This window comes from Rhipicephalus microplus, chromosome 9 (assembly GCF_043290135.1).
Source record: "Rhipicephalus microplus isolate Deutch F79 chromosome 9, USDA_Rmic, whole genome shotgun sequence".
NCBI lineage: Eukaryota > Metazoa > Arthropoda > Arachnida > Ixodida > Ixodidae > Rhipicephalus > Rhipicephalus microplus.
In genome coordinates this window covers 71,354,803-71,380,089 of record NC_134708.1, presented here as the reverse complement: position 1 = coordinate 71,380,089, position 25,287 = coordinate 71,354,803, and the positions used below count along the sequence as shown (strand labels likewise).

The following is a 25,287-nucleotide window of genomic DNA, read 5'->3' as shown; positions in this document are numbered from 1 at the left end:
GCACCCGCGTCTGAGCACGTGGGCATACAGAATTTCTGCCCCCATCGAAAATGAAGGTGCCACAGCCGGGATTCGATCCCGCAACCTGCGGGTCAGCAGCGGAGTACTTTAGCCACTAGAACACCACGAAGGTGCTTAGTTCAAGATGGTGTAATTTTTTTCTGAAAAACCTTACACGTGTGTACTAATGTTCTTGCTTAATTGTTGACAAATCTATATGCCTTTAGCCCCAACATCCTTTTGTTTCTTGTGTCTTGTACAAGAAAACAATAAAACAAATTTTGAAAATTGAATTGAATTTGAATTGCAAGTGATATCAAGCATATTGTACAGATGATTAACCAGCCAAGAGGAAGCATGCGGTCCCCTGTGTTTATCACGGGATGCGATCTATCAAAGTGCCCGTTGTAGCTTTAAGGGGTGAAGAGGCTTCTCCTAATGTAACCTTGTTCTGCGTAAGGCGTAGCAGACAGTAGCAGACAAAAAGACAGACAAACAGATAGACAGACAGACAGACGGACGGACGCACGCACGGATGAATAGACAGGCAGACGGCAGCATTGACGGAAGCACGGACGGATGGATGGACACATGAACGAACTCATGGACAGACGGACGGAAAAACGCATGGACAGACAGACAGACAGACAGACAGACAGACAGACAGAGGACAGACAGACAGACAGACAGACAGAGGGACACAGAGAAAGGGACACAGAGAGAGAGACAGACAGAGAGAGGGAGACACAGACAGACAGACAGACATACAGACAGACACAGACAGACAGAAAGACAGACCGACAGACAGACAGACAGACAGACAGACAGACAGACAGACAGACAGACAGACAGACAGACAGACAGACAGACAGACAGACAGACGCTTCACCCCACTCCTCATCATTCACACCATGGATATGCTGTGATGTTTTTTTTATTATTCGCTCACTCTCTGTAACAAACGTACGATTCGTACTTAGCATTTGGTGACGTTATCCTAAAGGGTATTAAGCATATCTAAATGTTTTCCAGAGGTGGCAATGTATGGTACGGTTGATATCATCCCAAGCTATATGTGCTGACAAAACCTAAAAAGAAGCTAGTGCAAGTGCGGAGACTCTTCGACGTTTGGTATGCTGGCATCCTGGTTGCGAACGCGAACGGTCACCGCAAGTATATAACGTTCAACGCCACGCGCACACTTGGTGCCGTATAGCGTACCGTAAAGGGTGGACTAAAATTAAGCGCACGGGACGGCTTTATGCTCTCCCATAGTAAAGTACCAAGCATTCTAAATAATAGTCAACACCTTTTTCTAAACACACATCGAACCTTTCTTAGGGTGACGTTGCTCTCCCATAGTGGAGTACTAAGTACTCTAAATCGTTAACCACTTTTTCTAAACACACAGATGTCATTCTGAACACAGATGGAATTCTCGCCAACGCGGCGTCGTCAAGCGTGAGGCCCACGTAAGCTCTCCATAGTAGTATAAACCGTTAACCTCTTTTTGTAAACAGTCTATTTGACGGCGGTGCGATGAGCTCTTCTTCTCAAGTATTCCCGCTGAAGGGGCGGCTGACGTCGTAACTTTTGCCAACAGGGCCTTATCAAGTGTGAGCCCCCGGGACGGCCTTTGCTCTCTCGTACTAGAGTGCTAAGTACTCAAAATCTTTAACCACTTTTTAACAACGATAAATGATGCGCTGAAAGGAGATGCGAGTCAAAAAATAAGTTTTTTTTCCAAAACTACACATTTTAAGTTTATTTTCCTGTCACAAGTTTAGTCGCTCTACTGTCACAACCCCACACACACACACACACAAAAAGAGCTGAACGTTGCAATTTATCTCAAAGTGGGTTAAAATTGCCTTTAAAGAGCACATGGAGGCTACTGAAAACAGCTCATTGTCAAGGGTCTCCTGGAAATTAACACATGGCTGCTTGGAATTGCACTTCGCATGACGCGTTTACTGAAACCATGTGCTTGAAATTACAATGATTTTCAAGCTCCTGATGATGGAAAAATCCCTTTAAAACATATCTTCACCGCATAGATAAGCTTTGACTTATGCTTTTAAAACGCACTTTTCTCAAGAAACACTTTTGGAAACTTTTTGAGCTTTGACATCATGTTTTCGGTACTTGTGATAGGTCAGGATAAATTTCGCCCACATGTTTTTTCACATGTTAAGGGAGCAGGTATATTTTTTAAAACTTCATATCACTAGCATAATAAATTAGAACCTAAAGCAAACAATTTCGATTGGCTGACATTCCTAAGTATTCTCGCATTACAATTTTTCTTGTTCATTAAAACATTTTATACACACTTTCTTGATAGTTATTTGCATTCTGAAACACTGCGCTAAAATAGGAGCACTTAATTACTCATAACCGTAAAAGTTTTGTGGCATAAGAAGTTTGTCCAAAACGAGCTATACTTAATTAACACAATGTCATGACACAAAACAAAAAACTGTGCAACGTACTATAGAACTAATTACATATTTGAAATGGGCATAAAAGCATATCTATACAGCAAAACAATTTCATAAGCCCCAGCAACAGATAACTGAAACTTCGTTTTCGAATCGCATTTGCACTTAATATTACGGTTTCTCCGTTCGCTTGAAATGACTGGAGTAATATAGACCGGATTTTAAAGTAAAGCAAGCCCTTGTGGGGAATACAGAAAGTTAGCGTGGCAGATGAAATCAAGAAGCTTCAGAGTATACAATGGCAGCAGCAAACAGATGGTCCGGATTGACTGATAGATTGGAGGCCTTTGCCCTGCTGTGGGCGTAGTAAGACTGATGATGATGATGAACGCGTGCCTGCAACGACGCCACACGGCAACCGGTGCATACACACCTTGGAGGAAATGTTGAGGAACTTCTCCTCGAAGACCGAGTGCTTGATCTGTAGCCCGACGACGGCCGCCGGTGCTTTCTTCTCCGTGCCCAGGAACACCGCGCGGCTGCCGGTCACGTAGACGGCGCTGTTGTCGTTGGCCGCGTACCGGGCGCCTGCGAGTGTGAAGTTGGCACGCTTGTGGGAATATCACTTTTTTTCCCTTTCGGTTAAAGCAAAGTCGAATCGAGTGGTGATTAGCAGCGAACCACTTCGAAGAGAAATTTAGACTTTAGTAACAGCAAAACCGGAATAGTAGTGGAGTGCTAATTGATTGAAGCAGCTAAATACATTACATTCTGAAACCTACCACACACACACACACACACACACACACACACACACACACACACACACACACACACACACACACACACACACACACACACACACACACACACACACACACACACACACACACACACACACACACACACACACACACACACACACACACACACACACACACACATATATATATATATATATATATATATATATACCAGCAGAAGCGTTTTCGATGGACCAGACGCACTTGGGAAAAGAAGACACAACTTAGCGGCTGTCGTAATTTTATAACTCTACCGATGGTTTCGGCTGGTCGAAATCCTTAGTAAATACAATGAAGACGCAAAGGCCCATGATCCGCCAATAACCTGGTCTTGTGCTTTCTGCGACCAAGTTGTACCTGCGAACTTTTAGGGGCGAAGCTCCTCTTAACCTAACCTTCTCACGCGCCATGCGTAACAGAGAAGACGAGAAAAAAAAGGTATTCTCGTCGGATTTCTTAGATGACGTTACTCTGCCGCTACTCTCAGATTGGCTGCTGCGCGCGCTATGCCTGAGTGCGCGGGGAACGAGTACTTCTCTCAGTCTCTGAATCGTTGCCGTACGCGTCGGGTCGTTGAGGCATAGATGAAGCAGAGTAGTGGGCGCGTTGAAGACGCTTGCACTCGCCTTCCTTGGATCGCGTCTCGTCGGTGTTACCCGTGCGCCAGCTGCATTATCGAACGCGGTTGGACGCATGGACGCTTGCACGGACGGGAGGACGCCTGCACGGACGGGAGGACGCACGCACGGACGGACAGGCAAACATACGAACGGACGAATGGGCGTACGCACAGACAGACAGACGTACAGCTAGACAGACAGACAGAGACACGAACGGACACACGGATGGACAGACGGATGCACGGACATACGGACGCATGAACGGACGCACGGACTATCACATGGTCGTACGCGTGGACGGACGGACTAACGCTCCGCCCCACTTATCATCATTCATTCCTCGGATATGCTGCGATTTTTTTTAGTCTCATCGGCCCACCTAACTTTCTGTCTCCCTTTCATGCGTTTGTCTTCACTGGGAATCCAGTCAGCTAGCCTTAATGATCAGCGGTTATCCTGCCTACGTGCTATGTGCCCGGCTCATGTCTATTTCTTCTTGTTTTGAACTGTATGTCCTTCACTCCGGTTTGTCCCCTGACCCACTCTGCTCCCTTCATGTTTCTTGAGGTTGCACTGTCATTTTTCTTTCCGTATCTCGGTTGTCCGTCCTCAATTCAAGCTTATCCCTCTTTGTAAGCCTCCACGTTTCTGAAGCGTGGAAATTCGGGCAAGTTGGTAGGACATAACTGAAAGTACGAGCAGCGCAACCTAGAAGTAGTTACAGCTTAACTGAGGAAGCGAAGAAACAAGAATAGAAAAGCGCGCCGACTTTCAACAATGATTTAATAGCGGAGTACACCACTCCGCTAATAAATCGTTGTTAAAAGACAGCGTTCTTTCAACACAGCGCGCAAATCATCAGCGAAGAACCACTTTCACAGAACATTGATTGATTGATATGTGGGGTTTAACGTCCCAAAACCACCATACGATTAAGAGAGACGCCGTTGTGGCGGGCTCCGGAAATTTCGACCACCTGGGGTTTATTAACGTGCACCCAAATCTGAGCACACGGGCCTACAACATTTTCGCCTCCATCGGAAATGCAGCCGCCGCAGCCGGGATTTGATCCCACGACCTGCGGGTCAGCAGCCGAGTACCTTAGCCACTAGACCACCGCGGCGGGGCCACTTTCACAGAACAGGCAACGTATTTGAACGTAATGGGAAACCACACTGCGCACCATATACCTCCGTCCACCACTTCTGTTTAAGCCCTCTAATATTTTTGGCGGCTTCGCCAGTATCCACTTCCAGGACAGAACTAAGTATATTAGCGGCGGTAATGACATCAAACTATAGAGGCGCAAAAAACACACATACCAAACTTGTGCGGGTAAGAAACAGTACAAAGTATGACGGAACCACAGATCGAGTGTTGTGGCTGTCACTCACCGGCGTCGAACGGAACGGAGTAGATGAAGGAGGTGTTGCTGATCTGATGAAAGTCGACGGCACGTCGATAGAACAGCTCGTCGATAGCTCGGGTGTGAAGCTCGTAGAATGGCCTGTAAAGGATAGGAAACCTAAATTACCAATCATTAGCAATGCGGGGTCACGTTGGCGTAAGAAGGGAGTCAGAAAAGCGCAGAGTCATCCCGCAGTCTGAGCGATGGCGTCTATAATCAGTACACAAATCGAAAGTGCGGGAACCAGAGCAGTCAGTGTGGGAATCATTTCTCTTTGTCTTCGTATTCATATTTATTCACTGAAACACACTAACTGTTAGCGACTCACTCCGTGCTCAACTGAACCCTGATCTTCAACTCGGAACGCTTACAGCGTCCCTTGAAAAAAATGCTCGCACTATCTGAGAAATCTGGTGCTAGCGGTGTGAAATCTAAATTCGGACAAGAAGCGACTGATGGCCACACTTGTACACGAATGTGTAGCCATGTGACCACCTCATAGTAGATGTGCATTATTTAGCATCGAGGGGTACATTTTGGTGTTTGAATCAAGCTTGTGCTCTCGATGCCGGTAAACCTGGAAACGGAACAATGCATTGATGTAGTTTCGGAGTTCGCGTTCGGATTTATGCCAGCGAAGCACACGTCTTTCCAAAGCAGTGTGTCACTTTTTGTGTCTTTCATTTATTTCATCTGTACTTTTCGTGTTAGGACTGCTTGCACAGCACACAACTGCTTCTATAAAGCGTGCTAACTTTCAAGTATCACCCACTCACCTGCCCGTCTATCCGTTTACTAACCGTATTTCCATAACAACTTCTTCGCTCGAGCACACGGCCGCATTCTCTCATCTTCTAGGGAGTGTTTCTTCAACCCACACCCCACTTCGAGAAGAGTGGTTCCTGCACTTCACTGACATTCCAAGGAATATCTTAGAAGGTGTAGTGTTTTCTTTGGTCGAGTGGTGGCGCTGTGATCAGCTCGTTCGATTATTATCGGTTAAGAAGAAGGTGAAGAAAGCGGAGACCGATATGTGGAGAATTAGCATGATTAAGAAGTCCGCACTAGAGATTTATCGAACTTTTATGCAGGAAATTGCTAAAGAAAGGATCTATGATAATACTCGGGGTAGTTCTCTACTGTTTGAGGCGATGACGGGAGTATTGCGAAACAAGACATATCGGGCCAAGTACGAAGGGGTAGGCACGGTATTCAGTGCGTGTGGAGAGGAGGAGGAAACTGCTGAACACTTGATAATGTTCTGTAAAGGGCTTCACCCTATAGTTCAGGATGATGGCGCAGTTTTTCAAAGTACTGGGGTTTAGGAACAGGGAGGGCAAAGAAGACTTGAAGCGGGTAGAATTAACTAGAAGAAGGTTATCTGATTGGTGGCTAAAGTCAAGGCACGAGTGAAAAATAAACTCTTCGTTGCAAAGTACCAGTTCTCAACCTCACTATTTAAAGGGAAAAAAAGTAAATCTATTTTTTTGGTTCACTAAGTAGTAAGGCTTGGTGGCTTTAGCCACCGCCCGATCTAAAGGGTACAGCCATATCAATCCATCCATCTACGATTTGAGTAGCATCATGAGGGAAAAAACCTACTCGGAGATATCACCTCACGGAGCCAGTCTGTACTTCTAGGTCTTTCTAACATTGGCAAGCGAATTCTTCGAGAAGCCTCATTTTCTTGCGGTACTGGCCCAACACATGACCTCTGACGTGCGGATGACGTGCTGCGCTGTAGACTATTTTATGGGGGTGTTTCAGTGCCGCCGCGTTGGGCTATTAACCTTCGCGTTTTGCATCTTTAACTAAACGAAGTGTGGTGGTAGATACACACGCGCCGAAACGGTTAAGTTGGTGCATGCGATGTTTCATGGCCTCGACAATTTGCATCGCAGTATGCAAAAACAAGAAAACATCGACTCAACAGCCCAAGATAACAGCGCCCACGTGTCTCAAGTAAAAATAGTCAATTTGCTATATTGCGGTCGTTGTTTTGCATCTATTACGATATACTGCACCCTCTCTTTCCGTTTCTGGACCGGTGCATTCTACAATAGATGCTCTTTGTGCGTTGCGTGTTTCAGTCCCTCAAACATAATCGCCATCCATTTCGCTTGCGTGTGCTCGTGTGATAGCCACGAGCCTGGAGGCCTGGTCCATCGAGTACCAGGCCACCAGGCTTGTTTGTGTCCTCTTTCTGTGTCCCGTTAGTTTAAGCTGCCAATATTTCACAATGAATACATAGCCCAGATTATTTTTACCCTCAAACCCACGTTTGGAGCGAGAACACGTGATCTTGATCCCAGTTGTCAACTGGCTGCAAGAGCAGCGTAGAGGCTGCGGAATCGTTACGCCACAGCTGATGGCGAGAGAGCACCAGCGGCCATCATGTTATAGGAACAAGCTGGATGCGTCCGTTCCACGTCATCAGCAGGCACCCAGAAAAGATGGCTACCCATTTAGGTGAGAAAAATTCTGGTATATATCAACTAGCTCACGTTTCAACCGTTGTGCCATAGAAAGAAGTAGCGAGTGCATTACTTTTCGCAAAGGAAACACAAAAAAGCCAAATGACGATCATTGTCGCAGAAAAAAAAAAAAGAACCCTCGACTGCATTTCTTTTTTTATCTTCTTTTATTGGAGTGAAAAGGGTCCATTTGTTTTTTAGTATTTTAAAGAGCGCAAATGCGGGACTTCCGTTCGCCTTCATTACGGGAGTGCCACGCGACCTGAGCTGAAATGCCGCTATGATGTCGTATACCACCACCAAAATTTGAATGGCGAAGGTTCTGCCGGGCTTCACATAAGTATCGTTATTTTTACCATTGTCACCGATTGGCCCATGCGGCTGGAGGGCTAGTAAGCCTACGCCATGCCGCTAGCAGCACGTGTTGCTACCCAAGAAACTTCCGGTCACTTTAATTATTACTCTCTAGCACCGAAGCGGAAAGCTCGTGTCTTGAATTGTGCAAGAGTAAGAAAATGCTCTTTTTCTGCTTTCAAGTAAAAGGCAGACGCTCAAAGTTGAGGACAAACTCTTGTGATGCTGTATCTAGTTTAAAAGACAGTGTAATTGAAATATTTAGCCAGACGCGGAGAGAAAACTGCTGAAAATGAGCGGGCTACACGCAAAGGCTTCTCTTCCTCACCAATGAAAAGGATAGGCAGTTTTAGGCAATTTTAACAGTGCGATATGTCACTCCCATAGTAGAGTACTTAGTACTCTAAATCGTCAGCCACTTTTTCTAAACACACTTGTATGTGAGGCCCATGGGACGGCTTTTTGCTCTCCCACAGCAGAGAACCAAGTACTCCAAATCGTTAACCATTTTTTTTAACACATGCCAACCCTAGGGATTTATCCCTAGATAATTTTTGTCAACAGAGCCTCATCAAGTGTGAGACCAACGGTACAATGTACAAAGCCACGGCACGGCTTTGGGCTCTCCCATAGTAGAGTACCTAGTGCTCTAAATCGTTAGCCACTTTTTCTAAACACACGGATAGCCGTCCTGCACGTGCGTTTACACACTGCGAAAGGGTCCAGAGTCGACAGCGACGTTCCCCCACTACCAATGACGTCACACAAGGCGTTCCTTCTCGGGTCCCGTGAATGTGACGCACGTCACGGGGACCAGAAGTTCCGCTCTCGTGCTCTTTCACACACGGAAATGCGATGTTGTCGAGTGGAGGCATTGTTTGAGAACAACGTGGTCTTATGCCTCCTCACACGCAGCGGGTTACTTCCCGCGAAAGACGTACCTTTCGGAGTTGCCGCCCTTCTCCTCTTCGCTGCGGTGGTCCGTGAACCGCAGCAGACCGCTCCTCGTAGCCACAAAAGTCATCACGATGCCGTTGCTCTTGAACGTCGTGTCTCTGCGCGCGCCATGCCCCCCCAAAACAAAAACAAGCATGCTTTCACAAGAGCCTCCTGTGCGCATTCATAGCACTTTTCTCGCACGTTCAAGGAAGGCCTTGTTTGCTATTATAACACGTTGCATGCTCTGTTCACTCAAACGTTACGCTAACATACTCCTACTTCACAGGACGCTGGACTGGACTGTTTTTGATAGCTAAATAATGCTTACGTTCTTTTTTTTCTAAGACGAGAGCTAGCATGATCGTGAGGTGAATTAGGGATTTAAGTCCTTCAAAAACGCGCCCCCCCCCCCCGCGGTACAGGTTTATGTCATATCTTTTTCCAGCCCCTTATCTTATTCCTCCGATGCAGGGTAACAAACCATACGTGCGTGTGGTTAACTTACCTACCAATACTAGCTTCTCTGGCTCCTCTCGGAAGAAAACCAACCCATATTCACGCTTATACACACACAAAAAAATATACTCACGTCCTACACTTCCCACAAGTTGATGATGAAGTACGTACCTTACTCTCGATTCGCGCGACGAAAGAAACGATAGAAGAACGCTCGCTTGTCAAAGCTAACTTCACTTGTTAGTTATTAGCTTTCTACTCTGCTGCTAAATGACGTTTGTTTCGTGCTCTGTCTAAGAGGAGGCAAACTTCCAGTCTTGAGCTTGGTTGCCTCTCTACGAATCTTTATTTAAACGTGGTATTTCAAGTTCAAGAATTTAGGACTCTCGGGTAGCGGAAAATGAATATCTTCGACTGGATTTCCGCACACACCGCTCAGTTTAGTGTAACGCAGCGAAGTTTGCGACGTCATTCTTGAAGTTCACAGAATCACACAGTTGTCAAGCATTACCGAAAGCTACCACATGACCGGCGTTCGTGTCCTAAATAAGAAAGCTTCAAAGATATCCGTACCCACATAATAACGAGCGATAAAGTTATCTTGCTTCACCACAACTCGTGCTGAAACACTTGAAATTACGCAATTGAAGAGTGCTGCATACGACGGTCTGAGACATGCTCAAGATAAGAAAAAAAGAAAACACGGTAGAAAGGGGTCACGTTACCTGGGCAACAAGGCCAGAAGCCTATGAAGGGGGCTAATGACACACACACCAAACACATAACCAGAGATTAGAAACATCAGGGTTCAGCGTGAAAGTGGGTTTTGCCTTGGACCGTCGGTGGAATCGTGCGTAGACGTAGTAATTATATATTTTTTTCTTTCATGGGCTAATAAAGGGTGTGCGAAGGTTGGACACTTTCGAACAGCGAAGCGCCGAGCGATTCTGCTGCCACATTTCGTGAATGGGCGCAGGCATTCCGAGCCAATGTGCACGACTGGGTGAGTACCAGCTTCCAGAAAAGCTCCCACGAAAGAGGTTACCTTCGTATATACACCCAATCAATCAATCAATCAATCAATCAATCAATCAATCAATCAACCAATCAATCAATCACATAAAACAAGCAGTCATTCAGATTCATCAATTTCACAATTGCAGAGCAACTGTGTGAATAATACAACAGTTTACTATTGAAAGTTATGCCGTTTCTTCTTGCGCCCTTCCGTCCTGTATGCACGAATGTGCCGAACAATATGACACGGTTTTAGAATATATTTCTAGCACTAGCCATAGTGGGGTGCGTACGCTATATTTCATATGTAACGCTGCTACCCATATGGTTAGCGAATAATGAATTCGCAGTGGCGACAGACTCTAACGCACCACTTCGCTATGACGCTATCATAAAACTGCGTATTGAAAATTTAGCCTACGCAAGCGCATAGCGATTTGAGTTAGTTGACCGCTAAACACACCTTGCAAATAGAGATCTCCTAACTTCAAAATACATTTTAAAAATTTATATAGGAATCGCTTTGGTGCCGCATTCGCATATCCACGTGCACCTGCTCTTGCATCGGCATTTCAACTGCGGTCGATTCTGCGGAATGATCGGTCGTATCGAATTTTCATCAAGACATCGACATTTCAAGCTATTTACTGCTAACCACCTTGCAAGGTGCGTCGCGTATGTAATGCTCGATGATTGTGCATTCGATTAGCGTTAAACCGGAGCGCTGAGTCACATTCGATCCACTTACTCACGCTTACACCTGGGTGGACCATCGAGCGCTGTCAGATGCATGAAAAGGCCGTAATGTGTATCACGCACACGCCTGCTATTGTGCGCCCGAGCGACAAGGCAACGTGGACTGCTTTCTAGCCAGCGTTGTCACGGCAACCACTGTCTCGAGGCTACTCTGCTCGACACGGTGCTAGGCGACTGAATGTGAGACACTATAGTTACAGGTGGCGCAAGTTACTGCAGCTGCTAGTAACAGTTTAGTGACACTAGTGACAAACTAGGGGGGACTGCAGGAGCACATTAGGCTGGGCGAGCGGGGTGATATACATTACACCAAATGTTTTACACATTACACCAACATTTATTCATTCCTAGTCCAGTCCAGTGTAGTTAGGCTCTAGTCTTGTCAGGCTATGTGAATGTTTGCCCCTGTTTTTTAATGATAATACCAGTGTCCTTATAAACTCATATCCATGCTATCGACATATTTACCATCGTCAAAATTACTATGGTAATCGCAGCCTGATTGTACACCATACGTCCCGTAGGTGTCCACCCCTCAACATCCCTAAATATTGGAACATCAAACCCCACAAATCAATCAAATATTCCTATTACTGACCTCTCGCTCCCTTGCCCTACATCCCAGTGCATAGCAACTCACCAGGGAACACCCACCGAGGTTGACTTCAGGGTAACGACGGAGCAATCTCCCTGCCTGCCTCTCTCTAAAGGTTAGTATTCAACTGGCACTCACTACAGCGCTTGCCACTATGCGACTGCGTTCGATTCACACTTCGCACACCCATTATCAGCACGACGCGTTATTTGGATTTTCTTGAACATCAGATTTCTCATTACTGCAAAGAGTTGACACCCGTTCTAGATACAAACTGAGACACGACCCAGGGATCACAACGAGAAGACACTGAATGAAAGAGAAGAAAGTGGGTTAGTTGAGCGAACAAAGTTCTCTTACCTGGTACTCCTGTAAGCACTGCATACTTACCGTCCGGCAGCTTATTAGTTCGGTAATTGGGAGTAAAGAGGGGAGAGCGAGAAACAAAGCAAAGCGAACGCCAGGACCCGGTCCGCAGCCAGGAATGTTTTTCGGGGAGGGGTCCCACTTGCATAAGGCGTTGGAAAACACCAACGTCAATTATAATTTTTCTCTGGTAAAACACTCCCACACCCCCTTACCCGGCTTGGTTTTACGAATGCCCCTATAGCACTCCCCCCCCCCCCCCCACCCTCCTGGCTACGGGCGTCCTCAGGACGGAAAGCACAGAAGCCAGTCGCGTTTACGCGAGTGCGACCCAAAATTAATCAATTTGCACAGGCGCGGGCGTACAGGCAAGGCCGAGAATATGTACACGGGCAGCATACATAGACATTCACATCTGTAAAATAAGGCGCTCATCCCGGCTTCTCCACAGCGGCAGTAATATATTTACCGACTTCCTTGATTTAATTAATTAAAGAAATAGTTCGAGTGCGGAAGTGCGGCGGAAAGCGTGCACCACATGTCGCATGCAACTGCTCTCAATTTTTAGGGACACGGACGACAGAAATAGCCGACGAAACTTTCACTTTTCTCCAAAGAAATCCTCCCTTTTATTTATTTATTTTTGATAACTACGAGTCGACATGTCAATAACATATATCCAGTGCAACATATCACTTCTTATCAATCCGTAAAAGGTTATTTCACGGCCAGCGCCTTGGTAGCATATACATACGACTTATTCGCACAGCCAGTCAAGTTGCGAACATTGCCACCAACGGTGCAGTTGATGGAAAAATGGTTGGACGTAGAAAAAAAAAAGGGGAAGGGGGGCTGAATACGGTATAGCAACCGCGCACACGCTTTTGTGTCGCATTCACGTAAACGTGGCTTAAAATATCTAATTCGGCGATTATACGGTAGACGCCCTCTATCGGATAAGCCTGTTAGGGCGCTAGAGATTTTATAGCGTTAGGAAGTTTAGGTAATTTCGCTCGAAATCTATGGCGTCGCGGTAATCAGCCGAAATATACGAAACACATCATCAACAGAAATCAATCAAGGAAGTCAACGCTGCTTTACAGCCCGTTCACCTTTCTGGCCCTTGCTCTCTTAAGAAGCTACGTCTAATGACTAAGCCAATCTGTTTGCTATCTCAAACTGTTACGCGAGAACAGACGTGAGTAGAGAGTCAAAGACAGCTGTATGGGCCTGGACAGGAAGCGGATGAGAAGGTCTTAAAGCCATCAACTCCTGAAATATTCTGTTTTTATTTATATAGTACATGCGCACGTTTACGAACACACAAAGCAACATGCATGTGGAAGTATGAAATACGTCCCCTTCCCCCTACCTCCTCTTTTTTTTCAAAATATTATCGCTAACGCGGAGCATGTGGGACACGACCAACTCTAAGCGTCCGGAAATTCTAGTTTTAGCCTTTGCGAAATTCTCAAACCTGCAGTAAGCGTAAATTACATAGACAAACTTTTACTGATAATGCTCGCAAGTTCACTCCGATCACAATAAACAATACTGACTCGAAATGGCACACCAGTTCAGAAACAGGATAATAAGCACCGCAGAGTGCACCGAGAGATCACTTTTGTACGCCGTGAACGTCAAACAGAATGCAATAGAAAAAAATCCAAATGTCAAAAACTACAGGGTAACGTACTGACCATAATGAGTTGTCATGACAGTTTTCTTTGGATTTATTTTAGTTCTAATAAGTTAGGCGCTTCGGCATCATGTTTATGTTTGCGATGACAAGCACCAGTGACCCCACAAAGGTTGTAAAGTGGGAGTACATCATACAGGGACCGCGTATTCTGAGACGATCACTTCGAGCAACAGTGCCACTTTGCGGTACGTAGAATCTCGCGAGTCCAATGACTGAGGCGACTATAGTTGACCGTTTTTCCATAACCAGCCAATGGGCGCTCACTGAGAGCGTCATTGTGACGACTCCTCCAAAAGTGATGATCTCAAAATACGGCCCCTTGGTGCACACCGTTAATGTTGACGAGCCCTGACATGTCCAAATATTCAATACAAGCCAAAACAATTTCGCAGATATCTGTTCAGTGCCTTACGCCATGCACACTTTTAATTTGCAGTAGTTATTAGCATTCCGATCTCATTTTTAGAAGCAAGTTAGTGGTTTACTCTTGGCACTGAAAAATATTAATAATGTACTTGGCCCATTGGTGATGAACACTCAAATATCATTATAACAAAGTTGCATCTTGCATGAATATAAGTTCGTTATATCTGGCAATCCGTTATAAAAGTTATTCCTAACACTGCATTTATTGCAAGACCATTTTTCATTTACCTCGTTATAACCAATATTTCGTAATATCAGTGTTCGCTATATTGAGCTTTGAGTGTGATCCAATGGTACCAAGCAACGCATAGTACCAGTATAACAGACGCACACACAAACACATTAAGATAATCGCACGCGCAGCGAGAAATTTATCACATGCTTCGCGATGCATTTGGTCAAATAAAACTGGTGGTTCAACTGCTAAGCATTGCCGCAGTACTACGCACTTTCAATAATCTACGCCATTGAAGCTTAAGTACGTCCTCTGTCAAAGGTAACTAATTAGCTTAATCAGCCAAAGGGAGGACAACACATGACCGCAACACTGCTAGCTCATTCTAGTATTATGAACCGTAGTAAATCAAGCACACAGTTATACGAAATAACTGTAAAAGAACAGCGCTAACAAGCAACATCCCTTAGTAGGCGTTTACCACCTAATCCTCTTTTTTATTCTTTGTTTATTCAATGGGTTCTCTTCCCCTTGGCTCTTTTTGAACGCTACTTTTCATGAGTGACCAATATATCCTCGTTTTTACCACCATTCCTTGTTATTTTTATCGTAATGCATGTTAATAGTTACACAGTTTTTATGCTTTTGAGGCGAACACGAGTTACATACTCGCAAAGCAAGAAATAAGCGCATAATTGCTTCGAAACATTCAATCACAAAAGCACAAACATGCGTCAGTACACTATTGGGCCGTGTCTCAGTGCGTCCAAGGCAATTCCCTGACTTTAAGAAAAAAATAAAACACTGTTTTAAAATGTCGACGTATCACTTTAATGTCTGTGGAAACTTCCCTCTATCAAGTGCGCGTTGCAACATTTGTAGAGCAAGTGCAGTTGATAAAGAAAAGCTTCCCGCAAACCTTGCATTTCGAAAGCAGTATAGTTGTTTATACTTCGACAAATGGCGGCAAATGTGTTAGGTAGAAAATTTTAAAGATCAGACCCTGTGCAACTCTAAAGCTGTTTTGTTTTAACAGGACAGCACATACCGCTTTATATTATCGTTTTACACTGATTTGTCATGTCAACAGCCAAATTTTGCTCTCCTCCGAGTCTCCTAATGAATCATTAAACTTTTTTTCCCACCATTTCATTTAAATCAATATTCAAAGAGCTTGAAGGCGTGCATGTTCAAAGTTTTGGTGTTAATAAAGCCGTTACGAATGCTTCATTCAGTGCTACGATGACGAGTACTAAATTTTAAAAACAAATACTCACAAACAAAAACTCACTCTCTGCATTCATTGAGTCATGACTTGAGTTACGGAAACGGTGTTTTGCCGCTGCTGTACTGAACAGCAGCCTTCAAGCTCCCGGCATCCAAGCTGGCTTAAGGAAGCTAATCCTCAATGTAGCTTTTACGAACTGATACGCTAAAAATGTGGCCTCTGGACTGCATAGGAATGAAGCTGCTAATAATGTAAACAAGTACGCGGTAAAAAAAAAGCAAATATTCTGTTTAACCTTCAGCTGTACTGATGGAAGGGCGGTGTCGCCTCGTGTCACCAGATATATATAACGTGCTGAGAAAGACATCGACTGCTATGGTTACTAGTCAAATCATACGCGCCAAGGTTCCAATCTGTGTAACGATAGCTTTTTTAGTTTTGTTTCTTGTTTCTTTTTGGCAGGCAAAACGTTGGAATTTCTTTTTCAGCAGGACAACATTTGTCTCTTGTAAGATCACTCACAGTTTAAAATTCAAAATAAAGAAACAAAAATCATAGTCGTTTGGAACCTGCAAAAACGTATTCATTGCAGGGAAGTTTTGAAGACATCCCGGTTTCCGAACACTGGGCGACTTCCTGTTCGTTAACGTGGAGGAACTTTTTTTTTATTCAGTCGTTCATTATACTACCGCCGATGAACGCATTTTGGAATTCCAACCCGTAACGTCTCGCTGAAGTAGCATAGCGTCACGTTTTTAACTACACGTAAACAGATATCACGAAAGCTTACGCTAACGGTTGCCAAGTTACTTAAAATGATTTGAGGTTTGTTGACAATTGTGATCATATATTGCGTCCACTCCAGGACGAAATCCTCTCGCTATGACCGATAATTTACGTGGTCCACGAGTTGATTCCGTTTTATGCCTTCAAACTTCCAAATTTTGCGGTTAATTGACTGTCTCCGGTAGTACATGTAATACACCCTTGGAACACAGACAGCCAAAATCGAAGTTAGAGTGCAAGCATGGTTCGTCTATGTTATATGGTACGCAAAACCTCGGTTATCCCGCAAACCGCGGTTGCATAGGCAACCGAGCTTGACAGCCTAGGTTTGGCGGTTAACCGAGGCATAGGGTGTCCTAACCGCGGAAATAACGGCACCCTTGGAGGTGCCGTTAGCCGCCTTAACCGAGGACGCTTTCGCGCTGCGTAACAACGGCAAACCATGGTTGGCGCTTGTCGCGGTTTAACGCACTTAAACGTGATTGGTCGTACCCACAGTGAACTCTTGCCCGTGTGATAATAGTATAAGAAGGATTACTGGGCGAGTCTGGTATATATCTTCACATTGGCCACACAGCACGACAGAAGCAGCCGAAAGGTGACGAGACAGCGTCCGTGCTGCATCCGGTCTTTTGCCTTTCGTCTGCCGCGCTGTAGCCGCTATGATGTCCCCGTATATAGCCCGTAACATTGAGGATGTAACATTCCCGAAGCCAGCTTAGATGTACTCATAGCGCGGTACAGAGTCGGCATGTAGCGGCGTCGCTTACTTTGAAACATGGGAGTAGAGCTGTTTGGAAGGTTGGCGGGCCATGATCTTCTCCGGACTGGTCACCTTGGCGTCGAACACCAGGCTCTGCACGAGCTCCTTGTCACCTGCATCGCGTATCATAGTTATCACCGCTGACGTCTCGCGCTGGTGTTTGCATGCGAGATGGACCGCGAGTGGACGATTTTGAAGCGGAAACAAAGAGCATATTGTTACGGGGTCGTGACGTAGACGAAGGAAGCAGATTGCAGGTCGAACAATAAACTGTTTATTGGTCGAAATTGTGGCCACGTGAAAGGAAAGCCAGATTACAGCAAGACACTGGCACTGACAGCGGCGAGCATAGCATCGGCCGTCGATCAACTGAGAAGCGGTGAAGTGCGTCGGTATTTATACACGTGCCGTCGAAATATTCAGGCGTTATCGCTAAAGCGGCCACGTAGGTTCCAGAATAATCTGTAATGTTCGCGAAGTGGGCGTTATCTTAACGAAATGATCTACTACAGTCTCGAACACTGCAGGCGCAGTTTGCGCTGAGAATTACGTAAAGTGTAACGGGGCGATAAGAAAACTTGAGGAAAGGAACGTTGCAGCAGCAATAATAATAATAATAATAATAATAATAATAATAATAATAATAATAATAATAATAATAATAATAATAATAATAATAATAATAATAATAATAATAATAATAATAATAATAATAATAATAATAATAATAATAATAATAATAATAATAATAACTTATTTGAATGTACTGCAGTTCGATAGTGCAGGGTTATAGCAGGGGTGTATAAATGATACAGTACGAATACAGCAGAGTAAAAACAACAAAACTGAAATACATTACAGCAATACGTAAGAAACCATCACTTTGCATATTACAAAGAAGAACATGCATATTTTCAAAGTGGTTAGTAGCGGAATGAATGAAATATTTTAGTGGTATCGTGAACTAATACTGCCCGGTAGACAATTCCAGAGGTTTATTGCACGTGAAAAAAAAACTGAATTTGAATGTGTTAGTACGTGCAAATAAAGGCTTCATGTTCAAGTTGTGGGAGCTGCGGGTGTAAGTTTCTTCCAGAAATTTCATGCAGTTACCAAGAAAGATGCCAGGAAGAGTTCCAGATGATGACTGTGAGGTTTTACGTCGCAAAACTACGATATGATTATGAGAGACGGCGTAGTGCAGGGCTACGGAAAATTTTGAACATCTGCTGTTCTGTAACGCGTGCCCTGACATCGCAAAGTACACGGGCCTCAGCCACTTTGCCTCCATCAAAATGCGACCACCGCGGTGGGGGTCGAACCCGAGACCACCAGGCCAGCAGCCGAGAACCCAAGCCACTGATACAACGAGGCGAACGAGGCAAAGAAAAAGTTCAAGTCAAACTACATCGGGGTGTAATGTTTCAAAACTTTACATCACGGCATACCGCGGTGGTTTCTACTGTACAGAATAAAAGAAAGTTTTCTATTATAAGCAAGTCGCAGCGGATCTTTATCTCAGTTGTACAACCGTATCTTTCAGTGCTTTCTGGTGTTCTTTGTATATGTTACAGTTATATGTTCGAAGCACTTCAGAAACCTGGAACAGTTGTTTAACCTCGTTATTAACCTCGTTAGACCAAACCTACAATTTCAACGAAGGGCCATGCAGTGAGCGAGTCACGTTTTCAAACAAGCTCGCTGATTAGTACGGGAGGACACAGACTACGTTTACACGTTGTTCATTTAGTTATGTGCTACCGTTTCATCCGATACCTGTCGTGCGCACGAGAGTTAAATTACCGCTTAATGCTCTGCTTCATCCTTTTTGTAGAGTAGAGAGAATTGCGGATCAGTCGTCTCGGCGTTAAACGCTGAGCGCTTCAAAACCGAACTCAGCCACGCCTAGCGGTTTAGCCTGATAAGGTGCTTCACAGTGCGTTAAGATGTGCAATCTAAATCTTTCTTTAGTGTACAATGAAAAATTGAAATGTAATTGTGTAGATAAAAAATATGCACACAATTCCCCTTAAAGAGAATCCTTATATGCGAAGCAGCAATGGGTCGACTTAAAGCTCTATAAAGATGTGCTCTTTAATCATCACCGAGGGCGCTCATGGTTGCGAACCCAGCGGCTTTTCGAGCCCTCGCTTCCATCACCCTTATGCTGACCTCTTCATTTTTACTATACTACACTGTGTGTGTGTTAGTGAGAGGAGTAAGCGATTTTATCATACAGCGCAGCGCAGTGCCTCAAGCGATCTCAACTCATACAGCACCCGCTGTAGTGGAGCGAGCACTATACCGCAGAGCCATCTAATGGGCGGTCCGAGTACTAGCGTGGCTACTACGACGGACAAAGGACAAGCCCCGGCCATTAGCTACTTCACATCTAAAATATGGTTCTGAAACAACACAAGTTCAATCTGGGCACCAAATAGCTCCGAGTTTTCATAATTTGAACATTCCTGTTTGCTCGCGTATACGTAGGTACTTCGCATCATAACTCATACTTACAGACCATGGTGTTGTAGAACTGCCGCTTAGAGTCCGGCTTCCACTTGTAGCGTTCGGACGTTTCGGAGGGTTCTTTCATGACCCGCTCGAGGAAATCTTTGATTATCGTCTCGGGCGTGTCGTACGTACTGTGAATGTCGACACAGTACTCCCTGCGCAGCAAGACGTCGAGTTAGCGCTTTCCAAATCGCGTCCTATTAGAAATCACGAATTTCGCGGGAGAGTCGTAGAGAATACGAATATGTATACCAGTCGGGATGAACCCTCCAGTTTTCGCCTTCGAAGTACTTCCTCCCTGTAAAAAGAGAAAGCGAAGTTCCACCCCTGCACTCTTATGAACGACAAATGTTGAAATAGATAGTTAAGAAACAAAAACAAAACAAACAACACTCGTATAGAGTAAAGTAGAGTGATATTTATTGACATTATAAAAAGATGCTGGCACACTACTACGAAGCTGGCGTCTTGCTGTGTAACAAACAGAAGATAGTATGCACGTGTGCTGACATGCACCCATGTTAGTTGTTTTGCGCTTTAAATATAGCATCACACTTGACAGCCACAAAACGACATTGAGACAGAATGCATAAAGCTATGAAAGAGCTTCACAGAGACGCGTTTCAACCAACATTAACGTTTACATTCTGTAAAATGACAACTCGCAAGTACGATTAAAAAAAAAAAAACTTGTGATAACAAAACACCCATGCACTCTAGGAGAAATGCCCCACCGGAGTTCCACACGATTATAGATCAGCCTTTGCTGATTGATATCGCACGCAACTGTGCTGATCGGTATTTTATGCATTTGCCGATGGATGTCGTCCGCGCTTGTCCGGCGTTGGCGTATGCGGGCCTCCAAATGCATGTGAACCAATGTGTTATCGTTTATGCTAATGTTTATATGTCACGTTCAAGTCAAAATAAAAACACGGATACTCACAGTCCTCCTCCCTTGATTGAACCTGCACCTCGCCCAGGATTTCGGTGGAGCCGTACGGCTGTGGTACAGCTATTCCGAACCTGAAAAAAAAAAACAAAGATTACATAATCTCCCACTGAAGACAACCATGAGAGAAAGTGCCCCAGCCAGGTGCATGTGAAACAGCTCGTATAGATCAACTGAAAGTTTCGTTTACCGCGGACACCTTGCCCGATGTTAACGCGTGTTTGCAAGTGGAACACACCATGAATTCACCGAAGCCTTTGCTGCCGTTAGTCGTCCCGAACTCTTGCTGGAGCATGCCACGCGGGTAGAGCATGGGTGTTTATATCGCGTGTCTGCATAATCTCGTTCACCGACGCCATCGCGTGATTGCTGAGAGATTGTAAGTATAGGAGAGGCCACAACCTCATGCAGACGTCGGTTTTGGGGGCGAAGCTCCCTCTGCCGTGGGTCGTGCATCCGCGATGTATGTAGTAGTAGTAGTAGGAGTAGTAGTCGTAGTAGTAGTAGTAGCAGGTAGCAACCTCCACGGCTGGACTGGAGGAGCGGCACACTAGCACCCTTTTTAATTGAGGAGGAAACCCGCGCACGTTATTCATAAATAAAAAGATAGTTATTTCTGACGAAATAACTTACAGAGACGAGTATTGGTGACTTAATGCCCAGTACAATCTGCCTTGAATTTGACGCTTACTAAAAAAAAAGCTAGTATCGGAAGGACGCACTTTGAGCACTATCTCACCGGAAAGGGTAGCCCCGTTAAACTCGCTGGGCGTAACCGTCTTCGTTTTAGCAAGGTTTAGCGAGAGTTGGGCCGCAGTGCCATGAATATCGGCCTCGAGGACATACCGTAGCGCCACCTACGTGATGACGTCACTCATAGGATGCGGGGGTTGACTTTGTCTACTAGAACAGCGCATTTTCTGCGCTTTTGCTGTGGACAGCGTGCGTGCTTCCCTTTGTTTTGAAGCTCAGTGCTTACAGAAGTGGTAAGACCAGATAATACGGACAAGCAAACTACGAATCGGTGCCCCCCGCCGGTGGCACTCTCGGGTCTAATCTGCGTCGTAAAATCACGACTAACCATGGAGGATGACGCAAGTGGTGTCGCGAAAGCAAAGCTGCCGTATTCCACAACTACACGTCCTATATTTGACGTCAAAACGATCGCAGCGCTAGCCTTTCCAGTGGAGGCCCTCACGGCCAATACTGAGCTAGCATATAGCCATGTAATAGAGGCGGTGAAAGGTGGAAAGTAGACACGAAGCGCAGAAAGTACGCGAAGCGTAAGAAAGTGCACGAGTGCCAACTATCGTTTAGTCCTTGGAATTTACGCTAGATGGCGGTACTTCTATATGTTGAATATATAATAAAGAGATGCGAGATGGTGGTACTTAGAGCGTTCACTAGGTGAACGAACGGACGCACGGACGGAAAGACGCATGGATGGATGAACGGATGGACGGACGGTTGCACAGGCGGACGCACGGACGAATGGAAGCAAGAAGGAACGAACCGACAGACGCTTCGCCCCACTAATCATCATGCACACCGTGGCTGTGCTGTGATTTTTCAAGTCGCAGACTCTCGAGAGAAGTTTTCTGCTTTCCCCACGTACGAGGCACGCAGTATGGAGCACACCACCCCAGGCGCTTTCCCTTCGAACAGCCTGTCTTGTGGGAACGGAAAGGCGCAGGGGCCAGTAATCCACCTGGGTTAGTATCACGGAAAAATGCTGGGGCCAGTAATCCGCGTTTAGACCGGTTGACTAACTATTTGCCGCACTCTTCGCGCTATGCTATGGTGGAGCACAATGCTTCCCACTGATGCCTACCAAAGTCAACGCTTTATCCCTAAATTGACCTTTGAACAAACTCTAGATCGCAATAAAAATTCCTAAATTGACTTTTTAATGTCGTCATTATGGATATTTCACCGTGAAAAACTAAAAAGGAAATGAAAAGATAGTTCGCTCTCTGGTCCTATTCCACTGAATTTTATTGTAAATAAAAATGCGACGTATTAACAACCACTGATGGAATTATTTCTGCATTTTCTGTGGAGTAAACGCACACGAATAGTTTTTCAGGTGGCGCCAGTAACTTCAGAGACGCAGATTTGTCAAGTTCACCCCTGCTACTCCTTTAAGGGATGGACGTGATCGTCCGGAGCAATCGAAAGTCTGTAGTGCCTTTCTTATGCTTGCAGCTCGTGAGGTGGCCGTTAACATCAAGGTGCCCACACTTCCAATTAGCGTTTGTAATTTATGTACATGCCCCCCCCCCCTATTGTTTTTGCTTGCTGATAGCCACACTATGTACTTTCGATAAGCTTCCTATCTGGACAAATATTGTTGTCACTATTTTTGCTCCTATAGAGACTGAAAACACACAGTCTTTTCGTCTCTTTCGATCATGCCGTTTTCAGAATTATGAATCTATACCGACTCGTCGAACTGCCAGCCCTTCTGGTCGCGCGGCGAAGTTGTCACGTGGCGAGTTGAACCTGGCACGTTTTCACGCGCATCACAAGAGAACAATTATCTTTCACAGAGCTCAAGACACTGATGATACCTCCGTGCATACTAAAAGAGCTACGACAATGCATCTGCAAAAGGCCTCATAGCGCTAGCAGAGAAGGTCGACGAAGACACAACGGGACTCTTGTGTCCACCTCGTCCGTGTATTCTATAGCGCTAGAACACTTTTTGGTGCATATAGCTAACTAGACCAAAAAAATTGCCCGCAGCTTCCCTCGGGGGAACACTGAGGAGGATGCGGAGCATATAATTGGTTAACGGGGTGTTAAAGTGCGACTTACTTGGGTCGATGGCTAAATTGGTTAACGTGGTTGTGAAATGGGGTGTTAAATTGCGACTTACTTGGGTCGATGGCTAAATTGGTTAACGTGGTTGTGAAATGGGGTGTTAAATTGCGACTTACTTGGGTCGATGGCTAAATTGGTTAACGTGGTTGTAGGAGGGGGTGTTAAATGAGTGAACACGTACACACGTATGCGAAAGGGCGGCGCTGGTCGAAGGGACGTCGATCATTGTGTTTGTGGATTCGTTGGCATTCATTTCACCGCGACCTTGGACGTCGACGCGCCGTACAAACCAACGGACGAGCGGCAACTGAGCGAGCGAGCGCCGACCTTGAGTATATATACAGCGTGACGGCGCATGCACTGTCAGCTGTTGAATGTTCTCGAAGCGCGACGGCGCATGCGCGTCCACTGGAGAATCAGGAGAATTGTAGAATGTTCTCGAAGGGGAGAAGCGCGCGCGGCACAGATGGTGGGTGACGGTGCATGCGCGCGTCAGCTGTCGAATGTTCGAGAAGGGGGAGAAGCGCAACGGCGCATGCGCGCGCATCAGCTGCCGATGTTCTCGAAGCGCGACGGCGCATGCGCGCGCGTCAGCTGCCGATGTTCTCGAAGCGTGACGGCGCATGCGCGCTACATTATACAGCTAGCGAATGTTCGTGAAGAGGAGAAGCGCACGCGGTGTGTAGAGGAGGAAGGGTGCACAGATGGTGGGGGAGTGAAGCGCGCGCGGTGTGTAGAGGAGGAAGGGATGCACAGATGGTGGAAGAAGGAGGAGGAAGCTTGCAGACGGCGCCGCACTACAAGCCTCGAGTATTAGATGCTCCGCATCTAAAAGCCACATTGGCAGGGTTTCATCCCCCCCCCCCTTACCGTTCACAGCTTGCAGCATATAATAATGCCGCCTTAACTCGGCCCAGCAGAAGATCAAGCCTCTCTTTAATGCGAAACAGCAAATGACTAATCATGTTTAAACGCGAAACATTGCTTAATCGCACGATGTCACGCGTCGTGCGTCGGCGGCGATGTTCACACCCCCCCACTGCACATGCTCACACTTTGCCTATCGTGCCGCATGTTTGCGTCTCGTGACAACTGTTTGCTCCCGCTCTCTTGCCTCGCAAGGCCGACGCAGGCAGCGTCTGCCAGTAAATATCTCTACAAAACCGACGGCTCGAGCTGCACAGCTGCTCACTGGCAACCCCGTATATGTAGGCACTGAATCGCACATCACCGTCCCAACACTCGTCGTTGAAGGCAACGCTTCACCATCATTCAATAAATAGGAATAATAAAGACGAAATAACCATTCAGCATTACCTAACCATACCGAATTACGCAACATTCTCGCTATACAACCACCGCTCTGCGACGAATTCACTCGAGTCCTCCCCTCCTCCCCCCGTGGGAAATTGCGGGCGGTTTTTTTTTAAACTAGATCGTCATTCTAGTTGAAAAAGCAGGAGTATATAGTAATGCCTTTTTCTAGAATGCGTGAAGTGACATTGCCAGAGTCCTTAAAAATCACTAGATTAAATAAAAAGACGTGAAGTGCATGAAAAGGGTCGAAAATCTCTACATATACAGATAAACCCTCAGGGTTGACACAATTGATACTTCTGCTTCAAACTTAAAACAAATTCGAAAATGTTGTGTGTTCAAACAATTGTTTCTAACAAACGTTCGATGTGT

The 25,287-nt window shown here is 45.5% G+C and overlaps 1 protein-coding gene across 3 annotated transcripts in view; it reads right to left on the bottom strand.

Moving 5' to 3' along the window:
* The window catches only part of LOC119163266 (voltage-dependent calcium channel subunit alpha-2/delta-3), a 260,632-nt gene that overhangs the window by 19,241 nt on the left and 216,104 nt on the right, over positions 1–25,287 (bottom strand). Inside the window, exons 23-30 of one of the 3 annotated variants that reach the window (XM_075873794.1) lie at positions 20,770–20,849; positions 20,076–20,121; positions 19,827–19,978; positions 17,317–17,422; positions 10,221–10,253; positions 9,042–9,155; positions 5,259–5,371; positions 2,875–3,029 (exon numbers count right to left, since the gene is read on the bottom strand). In XM_075873794.1, coding sequence (XP_075729909.1) covers positions 2,875–3,029; positions 5,259–5,371; positions 9,042–9,155; positions 10,221–10,253; positions 17,317–17,422; positions 19,827–19,978; positions 20,076–20,121; positions 20,770–20,849 — 799 coding nt within the window. The remainder of the gene's footprint in view (positions 1–2,874; positions 3,030–5,258; positions 5,372–9,041; positions 9,156–10,220; positions 10,254–17,316; positions 17,423–19,826; positions 19,979–20,075; positions 20,122–20,769; positions 20,850–25,287) is intronic. The other 2 variants (XM_037415226.2, XM_075873795.1) reach the window with 2 other exon arrangements.